At 38.0% G+C, this 19288-nt stretch overlaps 1 protein-coding gene across 1 annotated transcript; it reads right to left on the bottom strand.

Annotated features, from left to right (window-relative positions):
* Positions 1 to 6607: 6607 nt before the first annotated feature.
* NHLRC3 (NHL repeat containing 3) lies at positions 6608 to 19188 on the bottom strand. Its single transcript, XM_082700486.1, has 7 exons — positions 18939 to 19188; positions 18325 to 18477; positions 17870 to 18017; positions 15297 to 15497; positions 13024 to 13115; positions 9677 to 9789; positions 6608 to 8944 (listed from the first exon to the last, which is right to left on the bottom strand). Exons 1-7 carry the CDS (start codon positions 19020 to 19022, stop codon positions 8692 to 8694), a joined length of 1044 nt encoding a protein of 347 aa, XP_082556612.1. The 5' UTR covers positions 19023 to 19188; the 3' UTR covers positions 6608 to 8691.
* Between the last annotated feature and the right edge of the window lie 100 nt (positions 19189 to 19288).

Here is a 19288-nt window from a genome sequence, read left to right as displayed (position 1 = left end):
CATGTCCAAGTAGAAAAGTCAAGGAAGCAGCTGAGAATGCAAGTCTCTAGCACAGAAGAGTACTTTGAACCAGAGGTGTTAGTTTGGGCATGACAAAGGTACATACCACTACCTAGGGAAATGTGGCCACAAAATAACCACATTTTTATCTGATGAAGCCTCTGGAACTAACTACCAATTTACAGGAACTACAGAAGACAGAGTCACATGTTTAATGAATCTATAAGGATGAAATCAACAAAATCCAAACTCTGGGAAACTGGAACTGATGACTGCTTTCTTCAAAAAATACCTTATAAGGGAAGAGAAAGCGAGACCCAGAGCTGGAGCCAGAGAGCGAGAAAAAGAGGAAGAGAAAGAAACTCCAGATTAAATTTAAGAAACAAATAAAAAACCAGAATTTATTTCAGCCCTGGAAATTTAAAAAAATATGTGAGATACTAAAGTAAAATCAGAACAAGGACAATATTTAATGGTGTTAAGGGACTACTAATGATAAAGGTGGTAGCGTTATGTTCAAAAAATTATCATTACAAGAAACATGCTGAGTTAGTCAAAGAAATAATATGATATTGGAGATAATACAAAATATTCAAAGGTGACAGGGTAAATATACAAGGATATCAATAAGATGACATTGTCTACAAGTTGATAACTGTTGAAATATTTCACTAAAGTTAAAAAAATGGTAACAGAATTATTTAGAATTTTATTATCTAAGCTTTAAAATACAAATAAAGATGGAAACTAATGCAGTCATTAGTAAAGATGTAATAATTCAACTTAGCCAGTAATGAAGCTATGATTGCATTTTATTACCTTTCAACTTGATTTTTAGGATGTCTGAAACAATTACGGGTGAACACCTCTGTGAGACACATAAAAAATCTACATGAGAAGTTTCCATTGAAACATTAGCTGCAGCATGTGAAAATATTTTCAAGTTAAAAAAAAAATGATAGAAAAACAGGTATGTTGCCAGAGATGAACTGATAAAATAAATAAATACACACATACATAAATACTTAATAGCTTTGTAACAACCATTTTCCTTCGTTCTTCACAGACTAACTTTGCTATCATTTGGAAAATATTTAACAGAAGATTCAACAATTTAATATTTTGATGTGTATGAAAATGTTTAATCTCTGAGTTAGGTGGAATTATTAGAAACACTTGCCAAAAGGTCACACTACAGAGAAATCAAATTATATAAGTGAACAATGAAATGGAGTAAAAACAAATTGTTGGTCATCCTTATGAAAACCTAGTCACCTGCTATGTTGTCTAATACAGCAGCCAATAGCTACCTGTAACAATTTAAATTTAATTAATTAAAAATAAAGCTGAAGGGGGCGCCTGGGTGACTGAATCATTAAATGCCTGCATTTAACTCAGGTCATGATCCCAGAATCCTGGGATTGAGCCCTGCATTGGGCTCCCTGCTTGGCAGGAGGCCTGCTTCTCCCTCTCCTACTCCCCCTGTTTGCGTTCCCTCTCTCACTGTATGTCTCTCTGTCAAATAGATAAATAAATAATCTTAAAAAAAAAAAAAAAAAACACCTGAAAATACAACCTAGATTTCAAGTGCTCAGTGGCCCAGGTGCTCGGGGCTACCATGTTGGACAGCAGAAATTCAGAACATTACCACCATCATTTCTATCAAACCCTGACAAAGACTGTGCATTCAATCAGTGGTGATACACCAAATGTTAAGTATTCTTAACATTTAATTGAGCTACTGGATAAAGACCCTATCCCTTTCTCACACCTTCCTTGATTACATTTTGAAAAGTTTCTTCGTGATACTTTTTTGGTTGAAAATATATTGTTTCATTTCACCTATAAAGATCCATGCAATGTAGAAGAGATCTCTTTTATCAAATGAAAATTAAATATGCACATTTCCTTCTTTGCCATGGCTTTCAGAAAACTCAGAAGTAAGTTAATACTTAATTGCCATAACTATTAATCCAGGTTTTGAATAAATGTATTTTCACACCCCTCTATGCAACTTTTGACATTACTCTATTTTAATGTATTTTAAAAATTTCATTGTAAAGAGGCTCAAATTCCTTTTGGAGATGGGTAGAACATATTCAATAAATTCTACATAATGGCACTCTACTGCCCTCTTTCTTTCAAGAATAAAAGTTCCAAGCAAGAAACTATTAGCAAGTCAAGTTTTTCCAACAATAACCATAAGGAAAAAACCTTTAATTAATCAACACATTGTACACATCGATGCTAAAAGCCATTATAAAATTAAGTAGTAATTATTAATAAAATTCTGAGATTAAAAAAACTACTTAAATATGAAAATTACCAAAATTCAGTAGCAAACATCTTATTAATTGGTAAATTACCACTATTTCCACTAAAATCAGAAGTAAGATAAAGATAGTTGATATACTATCATTTAACATTGTTTTGAACAATGTAGCTAATGGATTAAAATTTTAAAAAGCAAGCAAGCAGTAAATAATTGAAAGATGTATAGTTACCTTTATTTTTACGATGGTATACCTAGAAAATCTGAAATCTATAACAGCTAATAAAAATTTTTTAAAAAATTAGTAAGAGTTTGGGCACCTGGGTGGCTCAGTGTGTTAAAGCCTCTGCCTGTGGCTTAAGTCATGATCTCAGGGGCCTGAGATCAAGGGGGCAGGCATCAGGCTCTCTGCTCAGCAGGGAGCCTGCTCCCCACCCCCACCTCTCTTCCTGCCTCTCTGTGATCTCTCTCTCTCTGTCAAATAAATAAATAAAATCTTTTAAAAAAATAAATAAAAGTAAAATAAAATTAGTAAAGAGTTTATTAAGGTGAATAGAAATGGTATATACATAAAAGGACTGATAACCTTTTCTCTATGCCACCAATAACTAATTTGAAGTGGGGAAAAGGGGGAACCTGGGTGGCTCAGTTGGTTAAGCATCCAACTCTTGATTTCGGCTCAGACCATGATCCCAGGGTCATGAGACCCCCAAGTTATGCTCTGAGCTGAATGTACAATGTCTCTCCCTCTCCCCAACCCCCACCCCATTCCATGCTCTCTCTCTCTCACAAAAAGGGGGCAGGGGAATCCTACCCTAATAGCTACAATGAATAAACGCAAAGGATACATCTGACATAGGAACCTAAATGCCTCTCAAAAGAAAGGTACTGAATCTAAATTGAAAAAAATAAATAAATAAATGAAATCTCATCAGAGGCCAGAAAATAAGACATAAAAGCAGAGTAACTTATTTTCCTGGTTATAGAATCTTAAAACTATAAAAAAAAAATCCATCCCAAACTAATGCAGGTTAATTTAATATTGAATTTCTTACGAATGTTTTTTATCTGTAAGAAGACACCTAACTAAAACAGTTGCTTAAGTAACTAAAACATTCAACTATCTCACATAAAGTATCTGGAGAAAAGTAATTACCAAGCCAGTACAGTCGTTCCCCAATCTTAAAAATCCAGCCTCCTCTGCCTGCCTTCTTTAAGAATGTTAGGTTTGTTGCTTTGTAGTACCACAATGGCTGCTGCAACTCCAGGCATCACACTCAAGTCAAGTCAGGCAAGAAAGAAGAAGGCAATGGTGCTAAGTATACCTGCCTTTTTTTTTTTTTTTTTTTTAAAAAAAAGCAAATGCTTCTCCAGAAATCTCTCAGTAGACTTCTATTTATGGTTCTTGCATTGGCCAGAACCACATCATGGGACTACCCCTAATGCTAGCTAAGCTGAGAAAGCAAGCACTTCACTCTTCCAGTATTCAAGGTGGTGTAAGGTAAGTAGGTTGGGAATGGGTGTTGATTTAGCCAACCAAGTGTTAATATTTACCACAAATTCTAGTCAGAATCTCACTTTTTTCTTTCAAGCCATTATTTTCCGAAGTAGCATGTATACTACAGAAGAGGAGTCTGCCTTGCTCACCACTGTATTCCTGGTATCTAACGTATCTGTTGGATGACTAAATAGCTTTAGTGCTAACTGAAAATTTGTTTTTTAAAAGTAGCCATTTCTAAATCATAGATGACTTAGTGTATCACAACAATATCTTAGTTTTAGTGGGACTAAACACAGAATCATACAACAGGGAAGGTCAATCTGGTCTCACCATCTTCCCGGAGTTTAGAATTTGAGCCCAAAGGTGTCACCACTGCCCATGTCTGGCTTACATACCACAAAAAAGGCATGGTGAGTGTCTACTATGTCAGGACCTAGGTGTAATGTTCTACATACATGATTTCATTTCTATTCACAATAATCCCATGAGGAGCCTAATATAATTTCCATTTCACAAAAGAGAAAAATGAGGCAGTCTCAAAACAACACACAGTTAAGTGGCAGGGCCTGGATCAGAACCCCGACCAACCTAACTCTAGATTTCAAGTTCTGCCTCACTGAACTTTACCACTTTCAATATGAACACAGTCTTTTCCACTGTTACACAGCTCTTTGCTAGAATGTTCTTTCACTAAGCTGGACCAACTGGCCACACTGTTATTTCTACTCTTTATCTTCATTCTGGAGGAAAACTCAGTAAGTCTGTTCATGCTACTATATGACCACCCTTTGAAGGTCTCAGAATTCATTTCAAGCACCATGTTATTTTGGTCAATTGTGTTTTTTTTGGATTAGAGTCTATTTGTAGGATTCTCTCTTAAATGTAGTGTCCAAAAGGAAACTCAACACCACAAATCTGTTTACCAAGGTCATAGACTATTGTAGGGGCTAAAAACAAGCTGCTCCAAGATGGGCCACTTTGGCCTAAATTACATACAAGCAGAATTAAACCATAACAATACTGTGGGGAGGCTGGGTGGCTCAGTTGGTTAAGCAGCTGCCTTTGGCTCAGCTACTGATCCCAGGGGCCTTGGATGGAGCCCTGCATCAGGCTCCCTCCTCAGCAGAGAGCCTGCTTCTCCCGCTCCCTCTGCCTGGCGTCTGCCTACTTGTGCTCTCTCTCCAACTAATACAGAAGTAAAATCTTTAAAATAAATCAATGAATGAATGAATATATCTTAACAATATCCTTTCATTGTTTACAATGGAAGAAATGAAAGTTTCAAAAAGTGCTATTTGCCACTGCTCAAATACCACCCAGTTCTTACATACAAAGGGAGTATCTATATGTCATTAAATGTCTAAAGGATTAATTTACCCTATGTACTTATGGATTCTATGGGTGAAGTGTCTGGTGGAGAAATTACTGGGCCTCTCTGCAAATAATCAATTTTTCTTATTTATAAAAGTCAGCAACCACAAGGAAAAATTGTTTAAAACAAACCAAAAAAATCTAGTAAGGATAAAAGGAATAATTTTCTGTTAATGTGAATGCATTTTCTATTGTACGAAACTCATATTCAAGTTATAGCTCAAGATGAGTTATTCACTTCTGGCTTAATGTTAGGCTTTTATTGAAAAAAAAAATTTTTTTAAACATGGAAAATGTCCAATTAAACAGTAAGTTTCCAATAACCCTTGGAAAATATGTCACCTATAAGCTAACTTCCTTAAGATATACAAGCTAAAGAAAAAAGAAAAATTAAAAGTATGGTTAACCTCAATTTTTTTGAAAAATCAAAGTATAAAGAAGGCCATAGCTGGTTTCAAGAAATGCTCATAAGCAGGACTCTACTGCCCTCTTTTGTATCAAGAATATAACACAATGCAAGTGCCTAATAGGGTACCTCCCAGGATGAAGTGTTCTGTGGGCTTGTTTTTCCAGATGGATGGTCAACTACCAGGGCAGAGGCCATCTCCCTAAGTGCCTTCACACGATTGTTGTTTCATATGTTTTTGCTGACTAAATGAGTGTGAGTTGTTCTGACTTTTCTAAAAAGTTTTTTTGTGTGATTATTGCTGAAATTTTAGACTCAAGAGTAAAATAAAGTCATACATACATTCAAGATTTTTTTTTTAAATAATTTTAATGGATTTGTTGAGTCATAGGAGCAAAAAATCTGACAGTTTCTAGTTGTCCTGTGGGGTCTCCCAATCTATCCTGCTTTCAAATCCAGTGTTTAAAAACCAACAAAACTGGAACAGAAGTTGGGACTTGAGTGCCTTTATTTAGCCCGACAGCCACATTGCTTGAAGCAGTCTTTGAATCTGTTAAGTGACCTAAGCACAAATTATATGGGTTTTCTAAGCTGACATCAGACTGCACATAGGTTTTCTCCGAGGATACAAACATTCTACCGTAGAGACCCGATGTCACAGTGGAGGCTGAGAAGATACCTCCAGCCTTCCTTTCGGTTTTCCAATTTAGAAGCTGCCCCACCCCCACCCACCCCAGCCCACCACACACTCCCCTCAATAGATTTTGAAAGTGGAGGCACAAAGCGGTTCCACTTCCAGTGCAAAAATACGTGGAGTTAGCTAGCAACACTATCATTTGCACCCACCCCCACGTCAGCCAGGCTGTTTTTGCTAAGACTTCCGAGGGACCTCTAACAAAATGCGCATCAGCCTACACTTTACATACGAATGGAGGATATTCTCTCAGCGCCAGCCTGTGACTCAGGGTTGCTGAAACTCTTCAGCGGGGTACGAAGTTATAAACTGCTTTTATAACAATAAAATTCAACATTAAATAGAGAGCCAGAGAATATTGTCTTTTCTTTCCAAAAATTTAATTTGTTATCTTTTAAACGACAAGAGAAGACATTTTCTCATTTAGTCAATTAATCCAAAGGAAAAAAGTGAAATACTATGATTACAGGAATACTGATAGACAGTTCTAGCAAGACATATGGCAACAAAATTTTCAGCAAGTTTTATAGGACACCAGTATAAAACATGGTTAAATATAACATTTTTAAAAGGATAAGATCAGCTTACCTAACCTGCATTCCTAAGAGACATTTGGATTTCTCGTCCTCGCTTAAAGACAAAACAAAACAAAACCCTCAAATCACTTTCTTTTATACAAATAAATTTACTATATTGGTTAAGCTGCATAAAGTTCAGGAGAATAAATTCTGGAAAAAACCAATAAACTCAAAATTCAGGCAGACTTGATAGTTGGTATCAGGTAAATGGCACATTTAGAAGGAACTTTGTTAAGAATTTTGAAGCTACATTTTGGAGTATATATATAATCTGTATTTCAGGAACTCAAAGTACTCTGAAGTACTCAAAGCTATATATTTCAGAGGGCACATTTGTGTCTGTTGTACATCTGATCCTAACAGCATTATTGGAGGAGGAATTTTTACTAAAGAGAAAAACTAAGATGACTCATTTAAGATCATACAGCTTGATCAGTGGCACAAACATACTTATCAAAGGCCTTGGAACATGGAAAAGTTTCCTGTTGGCTGATTTACCTTCCTAATTGCATCAAGATATGATCCAAGCATCTAAACAGTGAATTTCCTGCAGTCTGCAAAACAGACAGCAGCCATAATGAGTGATGGGAAAGGCAGCTCAGGATTTCTCACATGCTTTATGGCTTGCAGTGCAAGAACAGGATAAAAAGGGAGATGGATATAAGACACAGGGAGGAATGACCCAAAAGAATATCATATGGCTAGGTTCAACCAAAACTGAGAACAAACGAGAAAAAAAACTGAAAAGATGGTCTTCACTGGGAAGCAAATATTAAAACCAAAGGGGCAGAAAGGTAAGATATTATTCACCTTAATAGTGTGAAGTATTCAGTGCACATCCCCATATAAATAATTCCAAAACTTCTTTGAGGTAGACAGATGTCAGGAATGAACTGAGTACATGTTTAACAAAAAGAAGAAAGAAAAGAAGGGAAAAAAAGAGAAAGAAAAAGAGAAATAGGAAGAGGCACTGAAGACAGACCCTATTTTTAATGCTACCTTTAATTAAAAAAAAAAAAAATTGCAGTAAATACTTGTAAAGATCCCTTTCAGTAAAGTGCTTAAACGCCTGTTGTTTTATTCCGACATTAAGAGGTTGAGATTACGTATCTCACAGCTAAAGGACCCAAGCCAAGATGGGCTTTTAAAAGCAAGCTTATCAAAGCTCCCAGCAAGTCTGTAACTTTTTACAACTCCTCCACTTGGCCCAGGTTGTTTTCCCCTCTTCAGTTTTTGAAGTTGGAGCTCAAATGGACTTTCCTGGCAAAATCTCCAGGATTTCCTCAGTCAGAAGTAATGTTCCTACTCCCAAAAGTCCTGCTACACTTAAGCCTTGCTGTCACTGTTAAAGCAGTTTGCACACTTGTCTCCCCACCGGACTACAAGCTCCAGAAAAGGCACACAAAGCTAACCCTGCAGCTTCATCTCTGAATCTGTAGGAGCTAGCATCCTGTGGGTCCTCGTTAATCAAGAACCCATCTGACTCGATCTCTCAAAATGTACATTTTGTATAAGGTGAACAAATTTGAGGTCTGCAGTTCTTCACATGAAATTCAATGTATCCTATAAAACCCATTTTTATTCCTTTCCCTCTTCCCCTCAGGGAAAATAAGTCTCCCAGGGCAAATACCCAGGTTACAATCTTAGTCCTTCTTTTCTACCTCATTTTTTTAGTGTTACGTTTCCTTCATTAAAACATCCTTATGCACTTACAAGTAAAACCAAGTCACAAAAAGAGCAACATGATATAAAAACAAATTTTTCTCGCCAGGTCACAGAAAAATAAAGAAACACATTCTTATGCTTGAACATTATTTGTAAGGATTTCACAATGAATTTGAGAATCTGAACTCTCCATGAAAGGAAACATTATGAACCGAATGAAGGAAAGTAGCTGTTCATAGGGACGTATTTTTGTACTTGCTTTGCTCCAATTTCTGCTACATAGATTGCTCCTGTCTTTCCACTGACATCTAAGAGATGCGGTAGAACCTGATCTGCTAGTTGGATTGTGCTGATCACAGAACAGTTGCCAATGCTTCCTACTGGAGGCGCCGCTGCCAGTAAGAGCCTGCTAAGGTTCAGCTGGGCTACAATCACGTACTTTCCATCAGGAGTAAATCTAAGGAAAAAGACATTTTACAGAATAAATGTATGCAGAATCAATTAAAATGTTGACTTTCTCAAACATTTTTATCCCCTGTGGCGCTAAACAACACTAGACTCCTCTACTTGCTGAAAGATGCTTTCAAGGAGAACTTACAGATTTGTGATAGTAAACACAGCCAAAGAGCAGTTTCAACAAACAAAAACAATACATGAGAACCACACAAAATGAAATCAACGGAGAGTCTGTGCTGGGCTGACACTACAGACTCAAGATTTCTATTTTCATTCTACGTTTAAAAAAATCATCACAGGTATCTCAAGGGTGAAGGCTGTAGGAGGTCCAGCATATGTTATCTCTGAGACCTGGGTCCTACAGTGCATGGGGAGCTGAACCTCTTTCACTCTGCTTGGGATTTAAAATACCATTACATGTACTCTGCATACTTGGTTCTGCCCCCTTTTCACCTGTTGAAAATTAATATTTTGACCTTTCAGCTAGCTCTTCAAAGAAATGAACATACACCAAATAAAACAAGCTTTTTTTTTTCCTTTCAACATTTTATTTAAATTGTAGTTAGTTAACATAAAATGTAGTATTAGTTTCTGGGGGAGAATTTAGTGATCCATCACTTGCATATCACACCCAGTGCTCATCACAAGTGTCCTCCTTAATGCCCATCCCTCATTCAGCCCATCCCCCACCCACCTAATAAAAGGAGCGTCTTTAAAGGAAAAAAAAATTTACCTGACTGAAGAAGGTCCCTCTTCTGTGAAACAATTATCCCATGCTCCTAACCACTCCCCCGTGTCTTTATCAAATACTTGAATTCTTTTATTTCCTCGGTCAGCAACCCACACCTGAGAACCCAAAAAAAGCATTTCTTGGAAAAGATCCATTCATAAATGAGAAAGAAAACAGAAGGGGAGAGGTATGGGAAGGATGTTTATTTCCATTAGTTTCACATACATCATCTCATTTAGTTCTCAGAGAACCTAAAAGAGAAGGTACTGAAAGCCCTGTCTTTAGACAGGAAATTGTAGTTGGAAGTGAGTTTATAGTAAGTAGGAGAGCCACTTTCAGCCACCTTTCTTAACCCAAAGCCCACACTTAATGCTCTGTTTGCTCTACCAAACATCTGAATAACTAAAAAAAACTGGAGTCTTCTCTTGTGATGCAGAGCATTAGCACAGTATTGAGAAGCAAGAGAATTTACTCATTACTCCAACAGGAATTCTCTGTCCCGCTGAGTTCTGCCATCCCATTCATTAGAAGACAAAGACAAAGCAACGCAGCCTAGTTCCTGGGGGGGTGGGGGTGGTGGTAGGTATTCATTCCTACAGCAGTATCACTGAATGTCTACCTGCTATCTACCAAGGAATGTCCGAAGTGCCAAACCACCCACCGAAAGAGGGTGCTTAGAAGATTTTAGTAGTATCCAAGAATGCCAGGAAGCTAACAACAGGTTTAATTTCGTTTTGCTGTAGGCTGGAACGAGTTATTAAGCAAACTGTTGTTATGAGACAGGAAAGTAGATACACCCTAAATGACATTTCATGCACCATATTTGACATATGCAACCTACAGCATACATACAGCAAAATGATTTTCTGACATGAGGCTAGGATTGTAGAGGGGTATGTAAGAATGGACTGGAAGGGTGGGCCAGCCCTGCTGAACTCCAAGTCCTCCTTTGAGGATTTTTGGATTTCTAGGGTTCATGGATTCAGGGACTATTTCTTCAGGGTAACCCTGACTATCTGTCAATGCCTATGAGTTTTAGTAGCCACTAAATTCATCTACAACAAGAAACAAATAAAGACTCACTGTATTACTTCAGAAAGAGTGTTGATCCCTAAGTAAGGTAATTTTCAAGATCATTCCCTGATTCAAGATTCTTTAATAAGGATGGATTTTCTTAAAGATTTTGGGATTATGCCTTAGACGGGTAACCAAAGAAATACAGTTTCGACCCTAGGATTGAATATTTTAGACAGTTAGCATTATCTTTCCTACTGAACAGATTTTGATTATGAGAAATCTTGTTTAAGAAACTATAGCAGGAACACCTGGGTGGCTCACGTAGTTAAGCCCCCAAGGTCAGGTCATGATCCACAGGACTGTGAGATCAAACCCTGTACTGGGCTCCACACTCAGCAGGGAGTCTGCTTGAGATTTTCTTTCTCCCTCTCCCTCTGTCCCTACCCCAACTGGCACATGCACACACTTTTGGTCGCTCAAATAAATAAATAAATAAATCTTTAAAAAACAAAAGAAAACAAAAACCAGCAGCAAGTTCAGCTCTGGAGCTAATTAACATTTCATATAGGACTGGGGTGATGATTAAATGAGTTGATCATGTAAAATGCTCTGAATGGCAATGACTGTTGTTAAAACACAGTGTGCAGAAATGAACACCATCGTTATCCATCATTCAGTAATGCCAGAGTAGCCCCATCAAATGTTCTCCAAGCTTTCTCAAAGGGCACTTACTACCGTGGAGAATTCACCTGGGTCTAGGTCCTGTCTGCTCAGAAACTTGATCAAATTCTTACTTTAAGAAGGAAGTATTTAACCAGGCACAGGAGGGTAATGTGTTTAAACCAGAATTCCAACTTTCTACCTCCCCATTCAGAGACAAAATTCACAGGTTCAGCTATCTTCCTATCTACAATGGGAAATACCTGAAGATTTTATGATCAAAACAATCTCACTTTGTCTACATGTAAGCCAATCACAATCAAAAGGTTGTGTGCTCGGGGCCCGTGGGTGGCTCAGTGGGTTAAAGCCTCTGCGTTCGGCTCAGGTCATGATCCCAGCGTCCTGGGATCAAGCCCCACACCGGGCTCTCTACTCAGCGAGGAGTCTGCTTCCCCCTCTCTCTCTGCCTACTTGTAATCTGTTTGTCAAATAAATAAAATCTTAAAAAAAAAAAAAAAAGGTTGTGTGCTCAACACAGAATCAGAAGTAGAAATGGATTAAATTTCTAGTGGTATGAAGCCAAGATAGTCTGATGCATCCATCCTACAACAAGACATTTAGTCACCTAACAGTTACTCATAAGAAGACTACTATGTGCCAGGCACCGAGAAAGCAAAAGAGATTCATTATATGCCCTCCTACAGCCTACATTCTGTTAAGGGAGACAATGATTGGTTATATTATAGTATGATTATTACTGTAATGGGGAAGTATAGGATACTATAGGAAAACAGAGGAGAAATTAATATAAAACATTTTGGGTAGGGGTTTGGTCATAGGAAAGTAACCCCAAAGAAGTGGTATATATGCTTAAAGGTGTATAAAAGCAAAGGAGGTAGTAGTGGATAGGAGGGGGAAAAATAAATGGGTTGAAATGTGTCAGTTACAGCTTTCTGTTCCTCAGAGTGGAGCCAGTCAGTTACCTGGGTAGTTCTCATTTTCAAGCCTCCAAGATTAATCTCTCCCATCTCCCTTTTGATCAACATATTCTAGAATTATTTTAATTCTAAAATTAAAAATACATTCAAACACTCCTAGTTTTCTTTTTTTTTTTGAAGATTTTATTTATTTATTTAACAGAGAGAGAGATCACAAGAAGCAGGCAGAGAGGCAGACAGAGGGAGAGGGGAAAGTGGGCTCCCTGCTGAGCAGAGAGCCTGATGTGGGGCTTGATCCCAGGACCCTGAGACCATGACCTCAGCCGAAGGCAGAGGCTTAACCCACTGAGCCACCCAGGTGCCCATCCTAGTAGTTTTTTAGTAGAAAGGCAACTCTTTCCTTTTTCAGGTAACTTATGTTCTACTCCATTATTTGTTCCTTCTACCTTAAAGTGACTCAGGAAATCTATTTTGTTCATTTCTAAATAATTTGGGAACTCTCTTTATTATAGGACTAGACATTTTTTAAGAGTATGTGGGTATACCCAGCCCCAGAAGAAACGCCCAGACCCACCCAGGTATAGAAAACCACAAACATTCATAGTCAGATGACCAGACACACATGTGCACCAAGATCCATAAACAGAGAGGTGTGTACACACACACACACACACACGCACACACTCTCACACTCTCAGACACACAGTTTCATACACAATGACAGTGTATTTTTACCCGACCAGATGAATCAAGAGTAACACTGTGAGGGATGTTGAACTTAGCAGGCCCCGTCCCACGTTCTCCATGTAGCCAAAGCATCATAAAATCTGACAATGGCAAATACAGTTGGTCAGAGTAACATATAGACTACCTTGTACATTTGCGTGATATAGCTTATGTCTCAAGTTGCAAATAATTATTCAATCATACCCCCAAATGATTATGCTTTTTTGGCTTTCTGTGTATTGAGCAGTTTGCCTAATTCTTATGCTTTATGCCCCCTGCCAAAATTCCATTTCAATCGACTTCTTTACTATCTTCACTTGAGTGTTTCATCACTCAAAACCACTGTGTGTGATTCAGGTCAGTGTCTCCCTTTCCAACTATTCTGTTACTTGGTATTACAATTCCTGTGAGCTTAAAAATCCTCATTACATTTTTATAGTCTGTCTCCCTCATTTATCCCTGTTGTAGGCTGAATTGTATGCCTACCCCAAAAGATATATCCAACTCACAGGTACTCCTGTACCTGTGAATTTGACTTTATTGGTCACTGACTTTTGCAGATGTATTAAGTTATGGATCTTGTGATGAGACAAATCCCAAATTTAGATGGACCCTCAGTCCAATGTCTAGTGTTCTTGTAAGAGAAGGGAGAGGGAGTTTTGAGACACAGAGACGCACAGAAGGCTGCCATCTGAAGTTGGGGCAGAGACTAGATTTGCTGCCACAAACCAAGCAATGTTTAGAACTATGAGAAGCTGGAAGAGGCAAAGAGGGATTCTCCCCTAGTGCCATTAGAGGGAGTAGGGCCAGGCCTATAGAAATCAGATTTCTAGGGGTGCCTGGTGGCTCAGTGGGTTAAGCCTCTGCCTTCAGCTCAGGTCATGATCTCAGGGTCCTGGGATTGAGCCCCACATTGGGCTCTCTGCTAAGCGGGGTGCCTGCTTTCTCCCACCCCTCTCTGCCCGCTGCTCTGCCTGCTTATGATCTCTCTGTGTCAAATAAATAAATAAAATCTTAAAAAAAAAAAAAAAGATTCCAAAAATGTGAGAATAAATTTATAATTAAGCTATCCAGTTTGTGGCAATTTTTTATAGCAGCCATAAGAAACCAATATACCTGTGTTCAATCTGTCTCCTGAGTTTGGTTGTTTCTTTAATCATTTTTCTGATTCTTGCTTTATCTGCACTTCACCTTCCTTTAACTATCACCAACCAAACTTAGTTACTGGGTAATAAGTTGACTACATAACCTCCATGTATGAATCTATGCTCTTTCCAAATGACAAAGCTTACTGCAAATATATCCTGATACAGTACGGAGTCTTATAAAAACCCTGCTTCTATAATATCACTTTCCTAAAAAAACCTCAAGACATTTTAAAAGCAAAATTATGGCTTTAAAATTCTTAGGTAAACCTCCAAGAACATTCCAAATCTTATTTTTTACTCTTCCAAAATTACATCCTAATCTCCCCTCCTAGACGACTTGTTAATTACCTGGAGACGTTATGTGATAGAGCCTTGTAAATGCTCCTCCCCCACCTCTTCTCTTCCCACCAAAACCAGTTTAGTTCAAGAACCACTTGCTTTATGAACACTTTCCTCCTTCTCCTAATCTTATTTTACTTTAACAATCAATACCATAGATTAGCATTTAGTGGTTTCAACTGAAATAGACCTGCACCTAGAATACTACTGAGAACACAGAGCAATAAATACAATGAAACTTTAGCTGATCAATCAAACTGAAGGGTATCTCAGCTCTGGGATGCCGGGTTCCTAAACTTGTCTTTCTTAACTGGATAGAATAAACACTTACTTCTTCAGCCCACTATAAATTCTCAAACTGCCTCCAGTTTAATTCAAAGGAAACACCTAGCTTTTGAAAAATAAGCAAGCTTATTATCAGAATCATTTATTATTAGCCATCCCACACATCCCACTCAAGCCCGTTACACACAGCTTCATATACAATACAATACAGAATAGTTGTAGGGGCATCTGAGTGGCTCAGTCAGTTAAACGTCCAGCTACATTTTGGCTCAGGTCATTATCTCAAGGGTCGTGAGATGGAGACCTGTGTCAGGCTCCTTGCTGGGCATGGAGCCTACTGAAGATTCTCTCTCTCCCTCTCCCCCTGCCCTCCCCAATTCCCCGATTATACTCTCTCTCTCTTAAAAAATACACACACATATATGTTACAATATTATACCAAGTACTGAACAAATTAAACACATCCAACTTATTAAATAACATTCTTATGATACCATGGAAGCCATGTACCTTGGGACAATTTGATCAATCTGTTATTCAATCCTCCATCTCCATCCACAATGTAAATATCTCCTGTGTCGTCTACATATAATTCTGCAGGATTATCAAATTGCAGGGGATTCAAACTGGTGCCTTTTTTGCCTGGGGTACCCAAGACTTGAACAAGATCACCAAAGGAATTGTATTTTTTAATAGTATGACCATAAGATCCTTTAAAGAAAAACATGCACATGTCACAAATATAACCACTGTCCAACTATTCACATTTTTCAAGTAAGCACAGAGCAAGAATTTAGTGAATTAGACAATAATAAAAAGTTAATAGGCTCATATAATTAAATGCTGTATTTCACAAGCAATAAAGCGTCTTCATTAGTTACAACCAAATCTGTCATGATTAAAATTCAAGTACTCCAAAATAAGTACATTCTAAATTCAAATAAAACCAAAAAACCTGACTCCTTATACGGAAAGCTCACGATGTTAAATTATTCTTTTGTATTCTTTTGCAAATTTTCTTTTGTAATCATAACAACAGTATGACCTTGAATAAAATCCCTTATAAAAAGAAACCAAGAAGGAACTAGAAAAGGAATTTATGTTTGGAAATCATTATTTCAGTCAATCATGTGCAGATCTCAAATTTTAGTAGGTCATCAAAAAAGTTCACTACAACACATGTTTTTAAAACTATACTTTCTCATAGTAGAAACAAATTCAAAACTCGACCCATTAACTTTTTTTCCTGAGATGAAATCTTTCCAAATCACTAATGTATTTTCTCACTTATATCAAGACTTGAATTAAAATTATCTCACAAGCAAAAATATAAAGTACAATATTAATAATTAAGAAAAAACCATAATGTGGTTAACAGAAATCAACCTGAAGTCATACCAAGACCAAACTAACAAATAGGCATGCAGAAGATATACTGGATACACTGAACTCACTGGAAATAAAGTGAATCTACCCGAATTACAGCTCCATCTTAAAAAAGATTTATTGTTATACCTGATTTGAATGCTTGAGATAATTTGTAGCAATAAGAGAACAAAATATTGTTAACGAAAGCAACCTTCAAAATTTCTAACCTTCAAAATTTCTAAAGAGTTGGCAAAAACCGGAAGACCAGTATGTAACATTGTTCTGTTATGTTTTCAAGGCTCATTTACAGCCATATTTTTAGTAAAGGGAATGTATTTCTTCAAAAACTGGGAAGGAATATAAATATAGATCTGTTCATGAGAAACCCTTTAACGGAAAGAATGAATAAGTCATGTGTGTTCTATTTCCGGGAATCAAAGAGGTAATTTACAAAAAGATGATCACATGAACGGAATAAATTAAAAAGTAAAGGCCTTTAACAGTGAGTCCTGGGGAAAAAAGAAGTCAAAATAGTCACATTTCATTATAACATTACAAGGATCTCGGAGGTAATCTCAATTTTTTGTTTAACTGGAATTTTATCATCCAAAATATATCTGGAAAGTAATGAATCCGGTGAGGCTCTTGGGTTCTGAGAAGAACTGGTAATGGCACTTCTAACAAAAACTGAGAGTTCATTAACTCCAAAATGTTATCTGAATTAGCCAGAAATGAAGAAACAGAATGTCCTTCAAGCCCTGAATGTAAGTGGGCCAAAGAATACTAGGAAGACTGTCTTTATGATCCCAATCATTCCTGAGATCCTGTGATAATAATGCTGCCAGGTTATCTCTGGTACTGTCTTAAGCCACAAGAATATGCAAACAGCTATCTCTGAAAATACCCAGAGCTATAAACCCAGCTGTCCCTACTTTGATTTGCAACACATTCTATTAAAAGTATTCAGTGGGGGGTGCCTGGGTGGCTCAGTTGGTTAAGCAACTGCCTTCGGCTCAGGTCATGATCCCAGGGTCCTGGGATTGAGCCCCGCATCGGGTTCCCTGCTCCATGGGGAGCCTGCTTCTCTCTCTCCCTCTGCTGCTCTGCCTGCTTGTGCTCTCTTGCTCTCTCTGTCAAATAAATAAATAAAATTTAAAAAAAAATTTAAAAAAAAGTATTCGGTGGAAGAAGATTGCAGACATGCTGCAGTAGGTAGGATTTCAGAAACATTAACATCCGCAGTTTCTGCAAATCTTGCATTTTGGGCAACAAAGTAGTTCTGGTTTCTTAGCACAATTTCTTTTGAAAGAAAAAGGGTAAAGGAAAATAAGACAAGGACTCCATTCATTAACCTTCAGAGATAGCTATTTGGGGACTTCAGAGAAGAGATTGAGAATTTTAACCTGGGAAAAGCAACTGATGCTTTAACAAATTATAAAAATGATCCCTGCAAGTATGGTGTCACAACTGATGCTTTAAAGAGGAAAAGTCCCTTGACAAGTAAAAGTAAAAACCGTAATAATTATAACCTCCCTGTTAAATATCTTGACTCTACAGAAGTGTAACATAGAGGTTTTTAGAAACAAGTGATTTGATAAATCATTAAAGAGATTACAATTAGATGTAGCAACTCTTGATTTTAAAGCGTACAAGCAAGAACATGGGCAAAAATATGATTTCTAGCAAGAGAATTTAATAGATATTACTACACATACCACTTCCTACATCCGTGATCCAGACAGACTGTTCATGTAGTGTACTGGCTGCAAATATACCATGAGGTGTGTCAACTGTGTAATTCCAGGATCGTAGGAAATATCCATCCTCTGTGAACACTAATACCTTTGGGATGTTATCCCCTCTCTGAAGGCATATAAAAATAACTGCTTAGATAGAATCAGTTTTTAGAAAGTAATCTTTATTTTGGTAGACAGAAACAAAAATTGAAGGTTAATCAAGAAATTTAATGCTTAAAAAAAGAGCTTCAAAACCTAACAATATTAATATCTACTACATTCAAAATCTAAGTATTTACTTAAAACCAACTCAAAAAAACAAACTTCACAATTAACATAATATAAAAACATATGGTTACTTAGTACAGCAAAACAAGAAAAAACTGCTTCGTTTGTGTTCATATTTTTTTCTTCTAAATTCCAATTTTACTAACCTGAGCTATGTAAACCAATCCGCTGAGGGAGTCAATTGCAACACAAAATGTTGCTCCAGTAAAATACTCTGAATGCTTAGGCCAACCCACATCCAGCCGGTAAGGAATTTCCTTGGTTCTCCAGGAAATTTGAAAAGCAAATTTCCTTAACACCTTAAAAAAAAAAAAAAATTCAGAACATTAAGATTCAGTTTACCCCCTACGTTAAGAAAAGAAAGGAAAAAAAAAAAGTCTTCTTTTTAAGCATGCCTTGACAGCTGGCACAGAGCTGTTGAGACTGCTGGACAGAAATGATTCGGAAGAAATGGATTTATAAGTCTAAAGACCAAAGCGATCACAATACAAATCCGCAAGTTACTGGAAGATGTAGTGGGATCTAGGGAAAGAAAGAAAACGGGGAAATGGCGAGATCGCATATACAAACTTTTTAAGACTAAGAGACAAAACAAAGAGACAAAACAAGACATCGGCAGTTCCGCCTCCGGGGCAGCTTTCGGAAAAGACAAGCTAGTGCGGGGAGCCAGGGCCCGCCACCTCCATCCCACGACAGCGGCGTCGCCTCTCAATAGTGCTATCCACACACCCGACAGCTATTTCTTCACTGCTCAACTCACCGGGGAGCCACACAAACGCGAATGCAAAACCAGAAATCCAAGAAAGAAGCCCGCGCCGGCCAGGCAGACCCAGAATCTCGCCATGACGGAACTGCAGGGTCCGCAGGCGGCCGGGGGCTACCAGACTGCCTCAGATCCACACGGCTCTTCGCTGTACACGGCGTCCGCCCACCTCCGAGCCGAAGGGCCTAGCTCCAACTCCGCCTCCCTGGATGTGCGGGGCTTGAGAACCAGACCCGGGCGCAAGAAAGTCACAACTCGCGTAGCGGTTTCCGGGAGCGTTCCGCGGTCTACGCCCCCGGGTCACGTGGCTCGCGCTGCCCCACTGACCACCCCTTTTCTCCCCTTGG

The sequence above is a fragment of the Mustela nivalis genome (assembly GCF_964662115.1).
Source record: "Mustela nivalis genome assembly, chromosome: 15".
NCBI classification, from domain to species: domain Eukaryota; kingdom Metazoa; phylum Chordata; class Mammalia; order Carnivora; family Mustelidae; genus Mustela; species Mustela nivalis.
This window is presented reverse-complemented; position numbering and strand designations above follow the sequence as displayed.

What these genes read in the sequence shown, in the direction of transcription:
- NHLRC3 (XM_082700486.1), bottom strand. Translation starts at nt 19,022, where the DNA reads ATGGCGAGATTCTGGGTCTGCCTGGCCGGCGCGGGCTTCTTTCTTGGA. An exon ending in CGCGTTTGTGTGGCTCCCCG is followed by an intron (nt 18,478 to 18,938) that starts GTGAGTTGAGCA and finishes TTTTTTTTTAAG; the next exon opens with GTGTTAAGGAAATTTGCTTT. An exon ending in GATTGGTTTACATAGCTCAG is followed by an intron (nt 18,018 to 18,324) that starts GTTAGTAAAATT and finishes ATATGCCTTCAG; the next exon opens with AGAGGGGATAACATCCCAAA.